This window comes from Orcinus orca, chromosome 14, assembly GCF_937001465.1.
Source record: "Orcinus orca chromosome 14, mOrcOrc1.1, whole genome shotgun sequence".
NCBI lineage: Eukaryota > Metazoa > Chordata > Mammalia > Artiodactyla > Delphinidae > Orcinus > Orcinus orca.
Window position 1 is genome coordinate 17155441 of NC_064572.1, and position 21478 is coordinate 17176918.

At 49.3% G+C, this 21478-nt stretch overlaps 1 protein-coding gene across 2 annotated transcripts in view; it reads left to right on the top strand.

The window, feature by feature from the left end:
* Positions 1–12306, top strand: part of RET (ret proto-oncogene) — a 61080-nt gene extending 48774 nt beyond the window's left edge. Inside the window, exons 13-20 of one of the 2 annotated variants that reach the window (XM_049696645.1) lie at positions 281–388; positions 1461–1675; positions 1759–1881; positions 4104–4174; positions 5704–5841; positions 6900–6999; positions 8706–8853; positions 10181–12306. In XM_049696645.1, the coding sequence (XP_049552602.1) occupies positions 281–388; positions 1461–1675; positions 1759–1881; positions 4104–4174; positions 5704–5841; positions 6900–6999; positions 8706–8853; positions 10181–10338 (1061 nt within the window). In that variant the 3' untranslated portion in view covers positions 10339–12306. Of the gene's footprint in view, positions 1–280; positions 389–1460; positions 1676–1758; positions 1882–4103; positions 4175–5703; positions 5842–6899; positions 7000–8705; positions 9546–10180 lie in introns of those variants that run through there. The other variant, XM_004283823.3, reaches the window with a different exon arrangement.
* Positions 12307–21478: the final 9172 nt, after the last annotated feature.

Here is a 21478-nt window from a genome sequence, read left to right on the forward strand (position 1 = left end):
TTCCATGGAAAGATCCGCTCGTGTGGAAGTGTGCTTCTCGGGTTCTTACTCCCCGGAGGCACACGAGGCTGCTGTTGACCCTCCCATGGGCTGAGAGTAGCTCCAAGCAGTGGGACCCTTGCAGGCCTCGTCTGAACCTGGGTAGGATGTCTCTGAAGGGGATAATGGGTCTGTGCAGACCGCCCCCGCCCCCGCTGTGGGTGCCGTGACCCAGCAGGGCTGTAGAAGGGGCTAACAGAAGGGACTGCTTTGCAACCTGCTGTGTTTACGTGCATTTCAGAGAACGCCTCGGCGAGCGAGCTGCGGGACCTGCTGTCAGAGTTCAACCTCCTGACGCAGGTCAGCCACCCGCAAGTCATCAAGCTATACGGGGCCTGCAGCCAGGACGGTAAGGCCAGCCAGGGACGAGCAGCCGCCAGGCGCAGGCCAGGGGGCTCTGGGCCGCTCCATTCTGCCTCCTTCCCCTTCCCCATCCTTTCCTCCTTGGGCGCCTGTTCTCTCTCCTCCCGGAAGCAGGGTCTCTGGCTCCTGCCTGGAGCGTGCGTGTCAGTGAGAGGGCCGGAAGGGGTGCAGCAGGAGTGCTTGTGTGAGGCCTTCCCCGCAGTGTGTTTCCTGGGCCTGCCAGGGCTGCCATGAGGTCTCTGGGGACATCCTGGTTGTCAGCACCCTGCTCCAGGCAGAGCCCCCAAGGCAGGGAGCTCCAGAAACGAGCACTGCCTCCTGGGCACGGGGAACCAGACATGCCATAAGCTCCGGGTGACCCCAACCCCAGCCCTCCAAAAGCATCCTGCTCTGCTGGTTTTCCAAACCTGCTGTACCACCCAAGGGACCTCCCACTGTGTGTGTGCGTGTGTGCGTGTGTGTGTGTGTGTGTGTGTGTGTGTGTGTGTTTGGGGTGTGAGGGAGACGGGGCTGACAGGGAGAGGGCAGCAGGGACACTGGTCAGAGCCAGCAGAACTCAGGGCTGGGCCTCGGGCAGGACTGCAGCCCAGAGCTGCTGAGAGCAGACAGGAGCAGGGAGCAGGTGGCCACGGGCAGATCCAGACCCTGCCTCTGTCAGCCATCCCCAGGCCATGCTGTGGCAGGACCGAGGATGCAGAAAGGCCTGACATTCTAGCAGCAGAGAGTGCCTCCCAGGACAGTCCTGCATGTAGTGACCGCCTGCCTGGGGCACCCAGGGAAGAGGTCACGCTCGACCACCCAGGCAGCTGGCTTTGGCATGGCCCTCGCAAGGCGGAGAGCCAGTGATGTGAGAGTGAGCTGGGGCTTAAGTCCTCAGGCTGCCAGAACTCAGGCACTTGCCCCCCAGAGCAGGGCTGGGTCTGTCTGCCCGGGTGCAGAGCCTGCCCAGGGGCCCTGCGACCTGGCCCGTGCTCTGGGAAGCAGTTGCCCAGAGCTGGCCTGACTTCACCTGCCCGGGGCACTGCAGGCAGCCAGCCCACAGCCCCCTCTGCCCCCAGGGCCGCTGCTCCTCATTGTGGAGTATGCCAAGTACGGCTCCCTGCGGGGCTTCCTCCGAGAGAGCCGCAAGGCGGGACCCGGCTACGTGGGCAGCAGAGACAGCCGCAACTCCAGCTACCTGGACAACCCGGAGGAGCGGGCCCTGACCATGGGCGACCTCATCTCCTTCGCCTGGCAGATCTCGCGGGGGATGCAGTACCTGGCCGAGATGAAGGTGTGTGCCGTCCCAGCCCTGCCCTCCCCTCCGCCTGCCATGGGCCCGGGTGTCAGGGGTCCCTGCCGTTGTCTCCCTTGCAGCTCGTCCATCGGGACTTGGCAGCCAGAAACGTCCTAGTAGCCGAGGGGCGCAGGATGAAGATCTCGGATTTTGGTCTGTCCCGAGATGTTTATGAAGAGGATTCCTACGTGAAGAGGAGCAAGGTACCGGGTCCTGGGGCTCCCAGGCTGGGTGTGGGCAACCGTCAGGGTATCCACAGGGCAGGGGCAAGATTTTTATCTGGAGAAGATAAAGCAGGTTTTTAGAGTATAAATTTGCAGCCCTCATCCCTAAACCCTTCCCCAGTCCTGGGTCCCCAGAGACCCAGCTCAGGACTCAGCCCCAAGTCTGTTTCTTCTCTTCCTCTGGGCCACACGTGGTCTTGCAGAGCTGCCCGCTGGGAAGTGGGGACCCTGCAGCTTCTCTCGCTTTTGATCACTATCCTTTTTGAAGGTCACCTGACACTGCAGAAATAACAACCTTCTTCTCTGCAGTTGTTCCTCTTGATTCTACAGGGCGAAGGTCACTGTTTCCTTTAGTCCTTTGCTTAGAGGAGAGAAATGAAATAAACCCAAGCTTGCTATTCATTCCTTGCAGAAGGGAATGAATCGCTTTACAGGTGGGGATTCTCCTGGGACGAGGGCCTGGGAACCCCTGCCTAAGAGAGTTTGGAAGATGCACCAGGAGGCCCTGGAGACAGGGTCTGGAGTCGCAATGTAGGGATTTCAGAAGCTTTTTCCGAGTCACTGAAATAGGTGGTCAGGGCCCCTTCTCGGGAAATCTGGTTCCCTGGCGCGGTCCAGTTCTCTGTGGCATTGGTCTTGACCCTCTAGTTCTGTTGCCCTCTCAGCCCCTCTCCTGCAGCCTCCCTGTGACAGACTGGACAGGGCCAGCTCACGGGTACCTTCAAGACACACAGCTAGCCTGGCATTCAGAACATAAGCTGCTCAAAAAGAAAAACACAAAAAGTGACGGCATACACCTCAGCTTTGCTCTGAGGGTCAGGAGAAGACCTGGTGTTGCCAGGGGCTGTGAGGGTTATGTTTAATTTCTTCTGGGGTGTCTGTTGTGACAGCACATCTCAGAAGTGCTGAAGGGGAAGTGGAGAGGGGCTGCACCCTGCCCTGTGGAGGGCAGTGGACAGAGCTTTCCTGTTGACACATAGGTCCTCAGGAAGGCCCCGTGTCATGAAGCAAGAAGCACAATGTGGCCAAGCACGTCCCCCAAGAGCACAGGCTGTAGGCAGCGTTGTTAGGAACACACCCCCCCGAAACAGTCATACTTCATTAAGGATATAAATCCTAAAGACAATTTTTTTTAATTTATGTAATTTTTATTTTTGGCTGCGCTGGGTTTTCGTTGCTGTGTGCGGGCTTTCTCTGTTTGCGGCGAGTGGGGACTACTCTTCATCGCGGCCCGTGGGCTTCTCATTGCGGTGGCTTCTCTTTTTGCGGAGCATGGGCTCTAGGTGCGTGGGCTCAGTAGCTGTGGCTCGCGGGCTCTAGAGCGCAGGCTCAGTAGTTGTGGCGCACAGGCTTCATTGCACTGCGGCATGTGGGATCTTCCCAGGCCAGGCTCAATGTCCCCTGCATTGGGAGGCGGATTCCTAACCACTGCACCACCAGGAAAGCCCAAGAATACTTTTTTAAAAAAGAATTATAGTAAACGTTGCATTGACGTCTAATGCATGCCTTTTAAAAAAAAAATGATTTCTGCCTTAAGGCTGACCTATTTGTACTGAAAAGCTATTTCTCGAGTTGCATTAGAAAGGATTTGTTAGGTCTGACCCCAGCACCTCTGTGGTAGGGGGCACTCTTTCAGAGGATGCTGAAAGGTTCCTGGGATAAAATAAGAGGTAAAAACCAGCCCGAAGGCACACACACTGATTTCTTCCCTCAGAGCTTCTCAGAAGAGCCTTTAGTGTGTTTGTTTGCATCCGAAGTCCCCAAGATGGAAAATGCTGGATGTCAGTTTCCCAAACTCGTTCACCCTCAGAAATCAAGGGAGACGTCGCTGCATGGTATTCCTGGCCTACCCACTGGGCGGCAGCAGCCAGGGAAGCGGCCATAGGGGGACCTGGCTTGTGCTCAATATCAACTTCTTGGGTTTCTTCTCAACAGGGCTGTGGTGCGTGACAGGCACACGTTGTGTAGATGTGGGCAGGCCAGCTGACTCCCTCTGATGTCTCAACCAAGCCTGGGAGGGCCAGGCTGGGGCTCCGGCCCCTGCGAGGTGCCAATCCTGTACCCAGGAACACTCTGGTGTCATTACTCAGCATCCCCTCAGAGCTGGAAGAGCCTGGGACGTGGCCCCCCTTCCCCCCACCCGCCGCCAGTTCCCAGGATGTCAGAGCTACGTTAATGCCTTGCTTTCACACCCTCTTCAGGGTCGGATCCCAGTCAAGTGGATGGCCATTGAGTCCCTCTTCGATCACATCTACACCACCCAGAGTGACGTGTGAGTGGGTGTTGCCTTCCCGGGAGCGGGGGAGGTTACATGTGTATGGGGCCATGCCGCCTGTCTCAGCACCTCCACTGGGGAACAGTGCTGGCCCTGAGCGCCTGTCAGCTCATGCCAACCATCCACAGTAAACCCTCCAAGCTGCCGGGGCTTTGTGTATTCCCTCAGCAATTGGTGAGGGCCCAGGCAGTAATTCTGAAAGCTGCTTCTTTCAGAGCGTAAGGGTGGAGTGTAAGGGTGTGAGCCATAGCTGCAGACCCCCTCGCCTCCCTCCCTCTCCCCTCCCCTCTCCTCTCTGGGTGTCTCTGACACACAGGCTCAGCCAAACAGTCCCCCTCCTGTGGGCCTGAGCACAGGCTGGGCTCAAGCAGGTCCCTGGGGACTGGTCCCCGCCCATAGGCAGGTGTGGTCTTGAGTGAGTTTCTAGGCAGGTGCCCCAAACTACTCCAAGTTGGGGACCAAAACTCAGTCTTCCAGGTCCAATTACATTTTGGTTTTTTTGGGGTTTTTTTTTGCTGTACGCGGGCCTCTCACTGTTGCGGCCTCTGCCGTTGCGGAGCACAGGCTCCGGACACGCAGGCTCAGCGGCCGTGGCTCACGGGCCCAGCCGCTCCGCGGCATGTGGGATCTTCCCGGACCGGGGCACGAACCCGTGTCCCCTGCATCGGCAGGTGGACTCTCAACCACTGCACCACCAGGAAAGCCCCCAATTACATTTTTGATAGTTTTCAAAAATACAACAGACTTGCTTCCAAGTGTTCTGCTCTGAACAGGCTTGCATATTTTGAATAATGTGGGCTGTGAAAAGGCAGTTCTTAGACAGTTTTAACAACTGTGTTCTGATTACAAAGTTGACCGTAAGAAAATTAGAAATGCAGGGGAAAGCAAAATGAAGAGACTAAAAGCCACTAGGATCCCACCACCCCTAAGTAACTACTGCTGGCCCTTGCAGGCATGGCCTGGAGTTTTCTGTGGCGTGCAGGTATATGCTTTTTGTTACTGTAAGTGGGCTCGTGTGATAATACTGTTTTGTGATATGATTTTGTCCCCACTTCACAGTAAATTTTCTCTCACAGTTAAGTATGTTTTCTATAGCAGTGCTTTTTTTTCTTCTAAGATCTAACTAAAATTTGCAAGCACAAGAAAAGGTGAAGGAACTGTGCAGGGAGCCCTCTGCCCTGTGGCCTAGGTCCCGCCTACGTTTTGACGTGCTTGCTTGGCTGCCCTGTGCCATCTCTGATGCTTCAGAGCATCACCTCAGGGGCCAGCCGTGTGCCCTTTCGGGTGAGGGGGCTGAGCTTGGGCAGCGGCTTGGCAGGGGTGGGGGCAGGGCAGGCAGATGGCTCATCCCCACCTCTATTCCCCACCCCATCTGTTAGGTCAGCACAGGCTGAAGCTGTGAGCACTTGGGCCACTCTCTGTACTGGGGACTTGGGGTCTGACGCTGCTGGGGGGATGAGTGTCTGGTGCGCAGAGGGCACTGCAGACCCAGTGCAACCACTCACTGGTCCTCTTGTTCCCTGCAGGTGGTCCTTCGGTGTCCTGCTGTGGGAGATTGTGACCCTGGGGGGCAACCCCTACCCTGGGATTCCTCCAGAGCGGCTCTTCAACCTTCTGAAGACAGGCTACCGGATGGAGAGGCCAGACAACTGCAGCGAGGAGATGTGAGCAGGCTTTGCTCTGGCCCAGCCTTCCTCAGACACAGACACACTGGACTTTGCTGGGGATGAGACACATGCACTCATTCCTTCCCGCTCCTGGGCAGCCCTGGGTGCCAGCCCAGGGCGAGCTCGGTGGCGGGTAGTGACAGGCAGGGCATGACGGGGCAGAAGTCAGAGAACCACCCTTGGGTGTGACGGCAGATGCTGGGGACCCTTGACTCCACTGGGGGCTGGGTCGGCCTCCTGGAGGGACTTACAGGGGTCGGGGGGGGAGCAGGACCTGGGGAAAGGTGGTGGAAGGATGAGAGGGTGCTTCAGACCGAGGGATCAGCTTGAGCCAGAAGCCAGAGACCTGTCCCAGGATGCTTGGAGAGGGGTGGGTAATTCAGAATGGCCCCAAGGGCACATATAGGGGAGTACACAAGTGGCGGCACAAAGGCAGGCAAGGAGTGGGCAGGGGAAGCCTGGACTTTAGCCCTAGGGCACCGGAATCTTCTCATCTGATGGTGGTTCCATCAGACGATTCTCAGAGGACAGGTTGAGAACACATGAGAAGGGGTCATCTGCAGGCACAGAGACACTGGTCCATTCATTCTATGAAGTCTGTCATGCGCCTGCCACGTGCTTGGCTCGAGGCTAGATGGGGGAGCGCAAGGGTGAGTAGGTGCCACCTCCCTGGACGGCCTGGGCTGGCAGGCAGGGGCCCAGCACACACCCACACAGTAGCTCTGGAAGCCCTGCAACCAGGCCAGGGCCCCAGGGGAGGGAGGAAGGTACGAGTCAGAGTGTGATTAGCAGGTGTTTGTGTTCATACCCGGTTCGTCCTTCATAAGAGTTTTAACGACCAGCATTTCTGCCTTAGCCATCGTAGCGCCAGACGCTGTGAGCCCCTGCTGACCCTTCAAACTCTGACCCACCTCAGAGAAGGATGTCAGTGACACAAAAACAGCTTTGAGGTTCAGGAACAGAGCCCGCGGGGCCCAGGGCACTGTACTGAGTTCGGTGGCTATGACCGGGCAGTCCTTGCTGGATCGTCACCGCCCACCTGTGTGTCCCATCAGGTACAGTCTGATGCTGCAGTGCTGGAAGGAGGAGCCAGACAAGAGGCCAGTGTTCGCTGACATCAGCAAAGACCTGGATAAGATGATGGTTAAGAGCAGAGTGAGTACCCCGAGACGATTCCTGGTGCCAGCTTCCCGCGGGCCTCCCGCCCTCCGGTCAGTGGAGTTCCCAGCGCGGAACGCAGAGCGAGGCTGCCTGGAGGGAGTTGGTCGTGCTGCCCCCAGGGGGAGCCAGCGACTGAACCCTTGTCCTTAATCCAGGCCTTTTGGGCTTCTTTTAAATCAGGAAGAAACCAAGATTTTTACCTTGACCCTTAGGAAGGAAAATTTCCTTCCTTAGGAAGGAAAATATTCCAAAGCCAAACAGAATCATTTTCAATAACAGAACATGAGGAAGTAGAGTTGAAATGACTGTGTCCTAAATTCATATGCTGTCAGGGGCCCGGCTGGGGGTGGGAAGTGACTAGAGACCAGCAGAGACTGTGACAGACAGGAGCCCACCAGCTGCCCCTGAAAGGCCCCTCACTGTGGACACTTGTAACCTGTATGAACATGAGTGCCGGCATGCCGGGTCTTCTGAATTTTAAGGGATATTTATTTTGTTTCCCAGTTTTTTTGTTTTTTTGTTTGTTTGCGGTATGCGGGCCTCTCACTGTTGTGGCCTCTCCCGTTGAGGAGCACAGGCTCCGGACGCGCAGGCTCAGTGGCCATGGCTCACAGGCTCAGCCGCTCTGCGGCATGTGGGATCTTCCCAGGCCGGGACACGAACCCATGTCCCCTGCATCGGCAGGCGGACTCTCAACCACTGCGCCACCAGGAAAGCCCTGTTTCCCAGTTTTTAATAGCAACTCATTTAAATTTCCAAAACCTCTGTGTGGGCCAAACAGTCATATCCGTGTGCCTCCAAATTTACAACTCCAGGTGACTGAGGAAGTCAACAAAGTTTCCACTAACCTTGATTAAGCAATTGCCGACTCCCATGTTCTGTGTTAGATGCTGGGCACGCAAGTAAACAAAACAGGCACAGACCTTGCCATCGTGGTTTTGTCCTTCCATTGACACATTTACTAAAAGTTATTTCTTCAGAGCAAGATGCATGGACTCGGCCACTTGTAATAAAACTCAGCATCAGAGCATCAGTGTACCATTTGGATGAACCCTGTGAGTGCAGGGTTGTCCCAAACAAAGGCGATAGCTGATGCCAAGAGATGGCCTTCCTAGAACAGTGCCAAGAACCAGCCAGCAAAACGCTGGAACCATTCTTTACACGTTTAACCAGGGAAGTGGAAATAGCAGGTATTCAAGAATCGTCACGCTTGGGAGCTGAAGCCTATCTATAGCAGTGTCCTCTGCAAAACCCACATCAGTGCCTCAGATTTCTGAGTCCTGACATGATGTTCGAGATGCTTGGAGGGAAGCGGGAGAGTGCTTCTTGGCATTCCTGCAATGAGTCATGGGACTGCAGCGAGCTCTCTCAGAGCCTTGGGTTTTGTAAACAGGCTGATTCTCCAGTGCTGGGCCTGGTGCCCCAGTGCTGCAGAGAGAGAACGAGGACAGTGAGGGAGCACATTTGTGCCCCCAAGGAGGTGATTTTCGAAGGGGGAGCGATGAGGACCACGGAGCAGGGCCAGGCGAGGCAGGGGCTGGAGGAGCTCAGTGCTGGCACCCTGGCGAGGGGCTCCGGTCTCACAAGAGGCCAGTAGGCATGGGGTGGGACTCTGCCGGGGCTTCTGCTCTTGGGCAGGGAGTGGCGGGCGTGTCCAGTAGTGGCCTGCGCCGGGGTGACCAGCCCTCTCTCCCTTCCAGGACTACTTGGACCTGGCCGCGTCCACCCCATCTGATTCCCTGCTGTACGACGACGGCCTGTCGGAGGAGGAGATGCCCCTGGTGGACTGTAATAACGCTCCCCTCCCTCGAACCCTCCCCTCCACGTGGATTGAAAACAAACTCTATGGTAGAATTTCACATGCATTTACTAGATTCTAGCCACGTTGTTCCTCTCTGCACTGTCCTTACTCTCTGTAATGCTTTTTAAGAGTGTTTCTGGTCTGAATGAAGCCAAAGTCTGCTCTGAACCTTTTTGTTTGTAAATGTCTGACTTTGCATCCGTTTACATTCAGGCATTTTTACTATTATGTTTTTTTAAAAGGATGTGAAAATATGCGTAATTACCACACTGCCCAGCAACTTAGGACGATAGAGAAGAAAGAGAGCAGGGCAGAACTCTCAGGGGATATTGAGAAAATGATGACTAAGTCATTTCCTGGGTGGGTATCAAGTCATAGTACTTCTAATTTAACTACTGGGATAAATTTACCTGATCCGGGGAGGCATTTAATTTAGAAAGGAGGAGCCAGCACCACTCTGCCTGCACTAAGAGCACAGCCAGTGGCCGCTCCCCCAGACCCTGCCTGGGTGGAAGGCAGCTCTTGGAGGCCACCTGGTGCTGGAGACCACAATGGCGGGGGGAGGGGAATGGGAGGACACACGCAGACTGCTGTTTTCACATCCTTTGCGTTACAAACTGTCATGACAGTTGTCACTTATGAAGTCAGTCCAAAAAGCTGGAGCAAAATGCTTTTTGAAAGAACGTAGTCTGTGGTGCTGTGGTCTTGCAATGGACAGTAAATATGGTTCTTGCCAAAACTCCTTCTTTTGTCTTCGATTCAGTACTTGAAATTTTTTCCTCTTTCCTAACTTCATCATGGATTGTTTTGAAATCTTGGGAGTTTCAGGCATTTTTCTGCCGAGATTGTTCCTTTTGCATGCCTCCTGGGTCACTGATTCCTTACTGGCTAGTGCTACTTGCCATTTGTCCTGTCGACGCTGTGGGGCTCGCCTGCGTGCACCCTTGGTTTGGAAGATTCTCCTCCGTGGTAGGCTGGGATGGAAGACAAGTAGGCTCCTTTACGTTAGAGAACTTTTTATAGAAAGTTTCCTGCTGCAGTAAGCCATGTAGTACAGCAAGGTGCTGATGCCTTATGCTGCCTTAGAAAAAGAGTTAAACAGGTCAACAAGTATTTATCAGATTTGAGAGTCTGAAGCTTATAAAAGTCCAAATTGGTAGTTTCTGGTAAACTGCAGTTACCAGAGAGCACGTGATGTTTCCGCCCAGATGTTACCCATGTTTTGGAAACCTGGAGCACGAAACTCTGCAGGCAGTTGGCCCAGAAACCAGAAGTTTGGTTTGAACCTCAAAGGGAGTTTTGCCAAGGCCTTACTGTCTGCACGTGGAGTTTGGGTTCTTCAGTGCAGAACAAATGATCTGTTTTCATTTTTAGGCATGTCAGACCCGAACTGGCCTGAAGAGAGTCCTGTACCACTCACGAGAGCCGATGGCACCAACACTGGGTGTCCAAGATATGCAAATGATAGTGTATATGCTAACTGGATGGTTTCACCCTCCGCGGCACAATTAATGGACACGTTTGATAGTTAACAGTTCTTTGTGAAAGGTAATGGACTCACAGGGGAGGAAACATACCGAGAACAGGAAGTCTGCTGGCCCCTCCTTGCACATTTCACACGGGCTGGTGATTTTCCCTCCCAGCAGACCTAGCGCTCTGGACCAGTGTTCTGAGTCCAGCATGTAGGTGTCCCTTCCTCTTCAGTCCACGGCAGCACCCAGCGCTGGTCTGGGTTCAGCAGTGAGCGCCACATACTCCGTGCTCACACGTGTGGGTCCCTCACGCACTCTCCGAACTGTTTGATTTTTCCGGTTGCCGCCAAACGGGGCCACACGATTTAAACATGAAGCACACACACCAAAAAGGCAGCAGGAAAAAAAAACTGGCCCAGACGACCTGTCCTTGTTCAGAATGAGAGCCCGGCCAGGCCTCATAGGGTTGTCAAAGCCCAGCCAGGGCTGGAGAGGGAGAGGGGACCTCGGGACAGGCCTCGGCTCAGCCTTCGAGATCCTGAGAATGTTTTTTTTTTTTTTAAATCATGGAACCTTTTCTTAGGGAGACATTTGATTTTTATCATGATTAAAATGATTCTTAGATTTAGCACAGTGGAGAGACATGATGCCGCATTTGCTGTGTAGGTAGGTGGTGTGAGGGGAGAGGGCTCCCAGGACACAGTTGTTCCCATCGCTGAGTAATCACTAACCCCCTGACGAGAAGTGTGTGGAGGAGTGGGGCCGTTGAGTGGAGTGGCCTCATGTCCAAGGACTGCTGACCGCAGAGACTTGCGGTGAATCCCTGCACCCCACAGCCTTCAGCATCCCCCCGTCCAGCGCTGAAAAGTGGCAGAGGCTCATCTCACACATTAGTGGGGTGGAACTTGTGCCCAGTTTCAAAGGGACAGTTCAGCTAGTTAGGTTAGAAGTAGCATCGACAGTGACACCTCTGATTATGATTCTGATGGAAAAGACAGTGTTTTGGCTCTTATAGAGCTTGTGTGAAAAGGTACATGTGTCCACTCTTCCTGTGTTTGTAACATAATGCTGCTATGGGAAGACATTTTTGTTTTTTAGGTTCTGACCGTGACTCGTAAGCTTCTTGTCATTCTTCACTGCTTGTTTGTGGTCACAGACACTCAACACTCCTCCCATCCTGCCGGGGTGGCTTTCAGGAAGTCCCGGCAGCTTTTCTTTCTGTCCCAGCGCTGTCACTTTGCAGGAGAGGGTCAGTTACCAAAACACTGCCTGGGCTTCATACTTAAACCACTGTGAAAGGACTTAATGTCGTCTCATTCAAATACTGGATTTTATAACCATTTCACGAAAGCAGTAAAATTATGGCATTTTTGTGGCCAGGAAGGCTTGGATGAGTATGTGGAGGAGCCGTGTGTGTGTGTGTGTGTGTGTGTGTGTGTGCGCGCGCGCGCACATGCGCGCATGCCCATGTGAGTGCACACACCCAGGAAGAGCGCTGGAGAAACACTTACTGCAGATGCATTGCGGCTTTAGTTTGGGCCGTTGTTCAGACACGCTGTGTGATATGTTCTTTTACAAATATCTAGTTGTGGTAAACTTTGGGGTTTCAGCTGTGCTTAATGATAATCTTGTTAAGTGCAGAAGTGGGGATAAACTTTCTCAAGTTATTAAGAATGCCTACTCAGTGTGAGTGGGTGCAGCAGGTTGTCCTCGGCAGGGTGAGAACTCCAGGTCTAACTGGCTGACCCAGTGATGGGGAATTAACCCTTGACTCATAATCTAATTGTCTATTCCTAAATTATGAAGGTACTCATACTTATTAGCCCTATCAGACAGTTTTCATATGCATATACGCAGAGATGACTAACTATTAAGCATTACTGAGTATTAAGTAGCAATCTGTCCATTATTAAAATTTGTTAAATCTATTTATGAAAGGTTATTAAACCATACCATGTTAATTTGCTTTTGTAATCAAGGTGACTAAGAAAATAATCTCAGTTATGTAAATAAAATCGTGTATCTTAAAATGTGTAAACTTCTTTTCTCTTTTTAACTTCCTGGTTGGAAACATCAGGTTTCTGATTTTGAAGTTTCAGTGTAAGGAGTAAGGTGTCACAAGGGAATCTGTTGTGGTGACCACTGGGGAAGTGATACCGATTGAAGGACTAGGAGGTTCTTGGTGATACTGTTGACTTGTCTTGCATAATATGTAAACGAACAGCCACATTTATAGTCATTGTTAAAACTCAGCTCATCCTGCCATTCAAGGAATTCCTTCCTTTAGGTTTCCTTCCTAAAATAGAGCAGCAGCCAGTGTCGAGTTCAGGTATTCTCTAGCAATTTGCTGACTGCTTATTTCTTGAAGCTGGAGTTGGACAGTTGTGGGAGAGAATGTAAAATGCATAGACATGACCGAAGGTCCATTAGAGGAAAAATTTTGACCCGAACCACTGTGAAACTTAAAATACTGAATGCTTCTGTTTATGTCTTCCTGTCGGGCTGTGTAGGAATGGTATGAGCTCCTCCTCAAAAACCTGGCAAGGAGCAGGTGGGTCAATAGGGAAACTTGAGTCGTTACCAGCATAAATTTGATTTGTGGTTGCCTTGTGCATTGGGTGCTGAGGACCTGTGTCCCGTCCTGGGTGCACATGTGCACACACAGTCACGTGCCCACATCACCCAGGGGCTGCCCCAGGCCCGCGGTGCCACAGCTCCCGCCCTCAGCACCTGCATCTGTTCTCAGTTTCCTCCTTCAATCTGGACCACAGGGACAGGAAATAAACGTAATTTCTAGGGTCAGTTATTTGCTACAGCCTTTGCCTCTGAATGTTTAGAAACCATGTTGAAAAAAGCTTATACTAAAATACTAAAAACCCCTTTTTCAAGAGCAGAGAACTTCCATTAGGGGAGTGTGTGTGTGTGTGTGTGTGTGTGGTTTATTTTTCTGAAAAAGCACGTTCTCCACCAACCTCCACAAAGGATGGCATGAGGCCAGCTTATTTGGGTGGAAATGTAGTTTGAATATAATGTCTGAGAACAGGTCTTGGACAAATACTTAACGCATAAGAGAAAATTCAAAGGGAAAGCATAATTTCCCCCACTATAAATAGAGCATTTTCCCAGGCAGAGGAGCAAATGGTTTCCTCTCCTCCTTCGAAAATGTTAACATGTAGGATATTTGGATGGTGGTATTTAGGGTGGTTCTAGAAAGTGCCTAAGAAATCCTTATCTCCGTGGCCCTGGAAAAGATGTAGTAAGAGTGGGCCCCAAGGGCACATGCAGCAGTTAGGGCACACCTTCCCTTTAGCGTGAACTTGCATGTGGTGCTTACCCTCTGGGTGGGCCTGTACATCCAGAAAACACCCTCCACTGAGGCTGCCTGCCCCGCCCCGCCCCTCCTCCACGGCAGCAACCTTGGTAGCCTCATTCCGAACATTGTAGGGACTTCCCTGGCTGTCCAGTGGTTAGAACGTTGAGCTTCCACTGCAAGGAGCGCGGATTTGATCCCTGGTTGGGGAATTAAGATCCAACACGCCACGCCGTGCGGCCAAAAAAAGAAAAAAGAACTTTGTAGAGTCTCCCACCTCTTTAGGGAACTGAGATTCACGTGAATGATTCTTGGCTGAGATCATGAGAAACCAGAACCTGTATGTAGAGAGTTTTTCAATGTGGGGCGCATTGCTGTGCCTGCAGCTGAGGCTGGATGGGTGACTGGGTGACAGCTGGGAGAATAAGCTTCACACCCAGAGTTAAAGAGGCACGTGTGTGAACACTTGAAAGAAATCCCGGTTAATCTGTGCAACTCAGGCTTTTATTGCTGTGTCAAATGGCAAGATATTTTTGCAGATGTTTCTGGTATGTGCTGAACCACAGGGCCTGGCCAACGGAGATCTCTCAGGGGAGCTGTGACAGGGAGGCCGTCTTGCTGTGGCAGCTTCAGGGACATCAGTGTCACGGGGAACTGGGCTAGGCAGTGTGGAGGGAGCCATGACCAGAGACCATGCCAATCACTGTGACTTCAGGACTTGGGTTCTACATCAGGAGAGACCATAATCCTGCATCCTCTCAGATGACACTGAGCAATCCAAGTTCAAAATTGGCATGGGCAGGCAAGGTAAGGAAAGTACATTCTAAAACTAAGGGGAAAAAAATCATTTTTCGAGAAAGAAACCATTTTGATATTTCATACACAGACTGTATTTACCACGCAGACTGTCAGTTTCTTGAATAAAAGTTCAAAGTTCATTTTTCGTGTCCCTATTTATTGATGTCAGTTTTGTCAACGGTACTCTTTGGCTGCACTTGTTTCTCACCTGTAGTCCAGTCCTTTTCTGCACTTGTCATTTCCCCACAGAGGAAAGTCATTGCTGTGGGTTGGGAAGAAGGAGGAACGTTAAGGCTGCCTTTTGCTACCTGAGGCAGGGGACTTTGTTCGGAGGACTGCAGGTAGCCCACGCATGCCTGTGTCACAGCCTCTGTCCTCGGAGTTTCCTCTCAACCAGAGCATGTGCCTTGCTCCATATTTTCTACCTTTTTTCTGGGAGTTTTAAAGAGCTTGAAAATCTTCCTTGAGGCTTTGTGGCCACAGGGCTTGAGAGGCCATAGCTCTTGGATTGCTCAAAACTCCAGGGTAAAGGGGTTGAGGGACTTCATGAATATATAGAAAGAAAGGTAAGATAATAGGAAACAATTTTTAAGGACCGGAAGGACACAGACGCGGGAAGGATTCCGGTGCCTCACAGGATAGTCACTGAAAGAAGTTAAAAGAAGTGTTGCGGCAGAAAATTCTTCTGTTTGGCTGCACCGCTGCAGCTTGTGGGATGTTGGTTCCCCAACCAGGGATCGAACCCGTGCCCCCTGCAGTGGAAGCTCGGAGTCCTAAGCACTGGACTGCCGGGGAAGTCCCCAAAAGTTGTATTTTTTGAGAGAGGTAAATTACCTAATAATCTTTAGCTTTGCAGAAATAAGTAAGACAACCTGAAGGAGAAGGAGCAGGAGCTATTTATTTTGAACTTAACTACAGCAAGGGGAGAAGCCACCATCACTTGCTTTTGGCAGAGACTCAAAGGCAGGCAGAGGAGTGGGAAAGCTTTACAGGAAAAAAAAATAGTGGGGAGGCTTCCGGTGTACTGTGATTGGAGGCTGTTTACATGGGGAGACTGGAGGCAGCTAACTAGGAACAGAGCGTCTTGTGGTCACTTGGAGAATATATTTGGTTTTCTCTCGTTGGTTTCAAGTTGGAAATTGGGGCCAAAAAAATGGGGACTCTGGCAGTCATTGATTAAACTCTGACCGTTCTGGGCTAGTTACTGCAGAGGGTGTGGGTCAGAGTTCGTGGGTCAGAGATCTTCGGTTATATGTGGTCTGGCCACTGTCTGTTCGCATGTTCAGTCTCTCAGTTCCCCCCTTTCGGTAATTTTCTTGCTTGTAGGTTGATGAATTCAGGTAAGTTTAGAAGTCCAGATCTTCACCACTTAGAAACTGATTGTTCAGTCATCTCCGTGGTTAACTGTACTGTGAGGTATTCTTGACCTTTCTGTTGTTGTATCATCATGGTGATCATCTGACGAGAAAGTGGCTGTGCAGAAGCATTTGAGACCTGGATAGAATGCAGTGGATCAGCATCATGGCCACTAGGACAAAAACAAGAACAGTTAATAACCTCTGTAAGATGCTTTGAACCAAGAACCCCAGTCCAAGCCAAGAATAAATCCCATATAGACCATGAGGATCAAATTTAGAGAGCCCAGTAGCTTTGCCTTAAGGCATTGGATGGTCTGTCCCAGCTTCCCTGTTTCATTGATCCAAATGTGGTATTAGGAATGGTACAGATCATGACTAACGAACAAGAAATCTAGAGCAACGCACCTGTCCATCCCTACTTGTGCCAACAAGAGGGGACTGATCTGTGTTCCATCTACGGAAGAGGTGGTACTGCTAATGACTTCTGCCAGAGTTAGTGATAAGTTTCTTACAATCCTATATGCATGATTCCTACCAATGGGAACGCTGCTCTAATTGTTCACATAAATAGTAAGTAATTCCCCCAGGTAGAGTGCTAAATAATCAAGGTGACTGTTTTGGAGCTCGGATTTTTCAGCCTTGGTAATTTACAGACTTATACAGACAAGACTTGTACAGACAAGTCTTGGAATATTATTCCTAACGTGCATGAGATGTTAGTCTGAAGCAAACAGGACCAGGCATCCTGACCACAAAAGATGTAATATCGGGTAGGGATACGTGGAGATCTAGGAAAGAAGTTGTTCGTGACAGAAGGCTGGAACCAGGTCTTACATGAGTTGTGTTACATGTTTAGATCTCTGTTGGTCTCTTACAGGTGGCAAACATTTGACTCATCACCCTATGGAAGTTATTGAATCCGAATTTAGAATTACCTAAGGTCTGGTCAATAGATTGTAATAATTGGTTCTTTTTCTGGGAAAGCAGAAAATTCACAGGTTAACTTGTTTAAGGTTGTTTTCCATGTTGCTGCAAATGGAGCTGCCAACAGCTGTAATTCCTTATTGCCTCCCTTGATGAGATGATAACTTCCTTGTGGTTTTCATCATGGGGTTCTGGGGATGGAGAGTAGATTCATCAGTCAGTTTAAGATCTAGGGCACTGGCTACTGCTTGGGATAATCTAACAATGGCATTTAGAATTAGTATGCTCTGACCTAACCATTGTAATAAAGAGAAAAAACAAGAGAGGAAAAGGTCCATTATTGATGAATGACAACCAGGGATCTATAGAAAATGACAAGAAGAATAAGCAAGCAAATAAAAAAAACAAAAGAATTAGGGTCTTGATCCGACATCTTGGGCAGAACTTGTCCACTGTCCTAGGTCATCTGTTGTTCTAAAGGTCTTGAGTCAGCTGTCTGCTTCTGAAGATCAGCTGCTTTTAGAGGGTCTCAGAATCCTCAGTTTGAGGTCCCCTATTGGAATAGCCCTCCAATTGTGTGGAATTCCAGATTGCTTCCTAGTTGTGAAAGGTGAACCCAAGGATTGACGCCCTAAAGTTTCACTGCTGTAACATATTCCCTCCCCAGGTGAAGGCAAAAGGGTATTGACTGTCATTATTCAGCCTTAAAAAGGAATGAAATTCTGACATGTGCTACGACATGGATGAAGCGTGAAAACATCATGCTAAGTGAAATAAGACAGACACAAAGAGACAAGCCCTAGATTATTCCACTTATATGAAGTACTTAGAAAAGTCAAATTCATAGAGACAGAAAGTCAAATGGTCGTTGCCAGGCGCTGGGGGAAGGGAAAGTGGGAATTTAATGTTTAATTGGTACAGAGTTTCAGTTTGGGGTGATGAGAAAGTTCTAGAGCTAGTGGTGATGGTTGTATAACGATGGGAATGTACTTAATGCCACTGAACTGTATACTTAAAAATGGATAAAATTGTAAATCTTATGTGTATTTTACTATACACACACAAAGAAAACTATTGATGGTCTTTTTCTAGAAGCACACTGAAAAAGCTGAGCTAAGATTCACTACAGCAAGTGGCCTGCAGGATGGTATTTGAATTAGGAAATGAGGAATAACAATTTCGTTGACGGCCCTGCGGTCTTAAACCTGACCACGGGTTTCTTTACTGCCAGGATGGGCATATTAAAAGGGTGGGGTTTGAGAAGACCTTTGGCTAAGGCTTTCAACTATCTGTTTGATCCCTTACTATGCTTATGGCTTCAAGGGATATTGGGGAAGCTTAGGTAATGGTTTGGTAAGATCTATATGAACTTTAGTAGGTTCTGCTCCAATTATTTTTCCGTATCAGTGGAAATTTGAGCCCATAGAGTGTCAGGTTCGGTTTCGATACTTGTCTGGGGTATGCATTAAATATAAGAGAGAAGGCAAAGGTATATCCAGAACAGAATCAACTTGCTTATGAGTAGAGGAGTCCTCTGGAATCTCACAAATAGTCCCAGATACTCTGGTGTATATTTAATATTGCAAAGTAAGTCTCTCCCTGTTAAATTTGCAGAGGTGGTATCACAGAGCAGCAAGGAATGTTTGCAATCAAGGGCTCAAGGCTTACAGTTAAGGGCCGGGAGATAGAGAACAGCTGTGGATTACCTGAAACGCTTACCACCTATGACGTGTGTTTGTTTACTGCCAGGCAAAGTTTGAGCAAAGGTGGCAAGGTTTAATGTAGAAATATTAGCACCAGTAGCTACCTGAAACTGATGAGTTACCATCTATAGTGGCACTGTGCTCCCCACAAGATATGTCCTCACCTCCAGAAACTGTAAATTTGACCTTATTTGAAAATAGGGCCTTTGTAGATGCAAATTGAGATGCGGGCATACTGGATTAGAGTGGGCCCTAATTCAATGATTGGAGGATAATTGGGACACAGAGAAGACACGGGGAGAATACCATGTGAAGATGGAGGCAGATATTGGAGTGATGCAGAAGCTAGAAGAGGCAAGGAAGGATCCTCCCCTGGAGACTCTGGAGGGAGCATGGCCCTGCCAACACCTTGATTTTGGACTTAGCTTCCAGAATTGTGAGAGAATACATTTCTGTAGTTTTATTCCACCCAGTTTGTGGTAATTTGTTACAACAGCCCTGGGAAGCCAACACACTTTCTATATTTATAGTTAATTCACCTGAGTGTTTAAGGGTACGGCAGGTATTGTGTGCTTTTCCTTCCTTGGAGCACGGTTGTTAACCTGAATTGAGGGATTTTTCTTGGTCTTGGTGTTTCTCTCATAAGATGAGACAATCTTCTTCCCAGTGTCTTTTCTGTTTATGATATCTGCAAGAGTCCTTGTCAATAGGTGGTTGGTTGAGGAGTAAGCTACCTGACTGATCTGCAGGGCCACAAGTTTATCTGGGGTCCTGTCTTGTTTTTGTTCTAAAGTCCTTTTGAAATATTTGCTGGGTATTGTTGTTCAGGCCAAGAGGCTATTTCCCATTTTAATTTCTGTTTTTGAACTGGGTCTCCAATTTCAGGTTTAACTACATTAACAGAATGAATGATGAAAGGGCAACTTTTTAAACTCCCAAATGTTGCTACAATGTATTTTCTAGCCTATCCCGAAGGTCTCCTATAGATTCATCTTTTCTGTTTGCGTGATGGAATTATGGCTCAGTCTGGTTTTATTGGAAATGTTTTAGGTAGGGATTTTAGGAGACTTCACCCTACCTTTTGAGTCTTTTTGTGGATTCTCAGGTTTATTATGGAAGGAAGGATCCTGTAGAGACTCCTTTCCGGGTGAGTCCACTCAGCTTTTCCATTCAGGATTTAACATCTGAGGTTCTGAGCAACACGTGTGCAAGTTGATAGAGGTCAGGTAACCTTGGATCACATACTTCCCCAAATATTCTAAATTATTCTATGAGTAGTTGCTGGTCTTGTCTGGGTTTGAGAAAGTCCTTAATTATAGCTCTTAATTCAGCTTGGATCCAAAGTTTAAATTCTACAGTTGCTGGCTTCATACCTAGTTCATGAGAGGAATGGACCTTCAGAGGCAAATGGAATTGGGGGGTCTTAGGAGAGTTGTTGGGGAGAGGGAAGGGGTCTGGGCAAGGGAAAGAAGAAGGAGTGGATGGAGGCTGGTAATAGGTCAGAAGGATGGGGGGAAGGAGGGAGGGTGTATCCAGGAAGGCAACTGGGGGACAAGCAAAGGAAGGTTTTTCTAGGAAAATAAGTCTAGTTAGTTGTTGCTTAAATTTCTCATTAGCTTTGGCCAAAGAATCGTTTAGGGAAACAGTTTTTGAATCAGGATTCTATTTGGTGACCTCTGAGTACCAATCAAAAAATGCTACCACTGGGCCTGAGAAATCCTGTTCCCTTTCTTCTCTACTGCATCTCTCAAATGAACAAACTTGTTCACATAGAACGTTCAGAGTGGCCACTGAAGGCCCAAAGCATCCTTGGTGAAGTTTTGCCATCTAGAGAGATAGACCCAAGAACTGGGATTGCAAAGAGACCACGTAAAAGAAGCAGGAGTTTTCCTGGAGGAGGAGAGAATTTAGACTTAGGCAACACCATGAAAGCTGGCAACGGTGGGTAGGAATGTAATGCTTGTGCACCTCATGTCTCTCCGGACACAAAATCGAGATCGTAGAACCCCATCCAGTTTTACTGGCAACTGCAATAACGTTGGTCCTAGTGGATGCCAGTCCAGTGAGAACCCCAAACTCACAGGTCAGTGAGGCTGGCTGGAGCAACACGTTGTAGGGCCTACTGTGCCTGTGTTCTACACCATGATTCTCCTTCTTATGACAAACAACACTTTTAGACAGTACAACACAAAACAGTAACACAAAAGACAGCAAAAAGGATGCAAAAGAATGAACTGATTATATCAAAGATGCCAAACAAATGTGAACCAATAACAAAAGCTGAGTACCAAACTGAGAATAGATAGCCAAGGCACTCAACACAAAGAGAGCAAAGGTAAGACCCAAAACCAAGAACTGCAAGGCACAAGTAGGCCACTGTGGGTGCCACACCTGATTGAAGGCTGTAGTCTGAGGTAACAAGCAGACTATGATGCAGACCATATCTTGGCGGGGCTACCAGGAAAACTGGAAGCAAATGAAGATTGTCCAGATGAAACAGGCAAAGGCTATTTATTCAGAGCTTGTGGTAGCCAGGGCATCAGACCCGTCACTTACTTTTGGCAGAGACTCAAAGGCAGGCTAGGGGCATGGGAAAGCCTCATAGTTTAAAAAAAAAAAAAAAAAGCCTCAGATTAGAGATTGATGGGAAATCTTTTTTTTAAAACTACATTCTTCTGATACTAATCATACCATAGTTGTGCTTTAGTATTTTTCCCAAGTGAGCTACTTATTTTATAAGCCCCAGTATATTATCCATTATCTGCCATAGAATTGGAATTAAGCATTATCTTCTCTCCAAATTCAAATTACATACATTTAGTATTTGATTTGGCAGTTAATAATAAGCTTACAATTTAAATCCATTGATGGCAGAACCTCAGTTATTTTAAAAACAATTCTAATGGAGGATTCAAAGAACAGTTTTAAAGAAATGACCCTATGCTATGAGTTCATGCCAGGTCCTGTCCTGGGAGAGCTTATGCAGTTTCCTCTCTGAGTTTCCGTTTTCTCCGTTGTAAACTAAGGACCATAACCTACTCCACAGGGATGTCAGGAAACTCACACTAGAACATGACCAGCCAACCAGACCAAAACCTTAATTACAG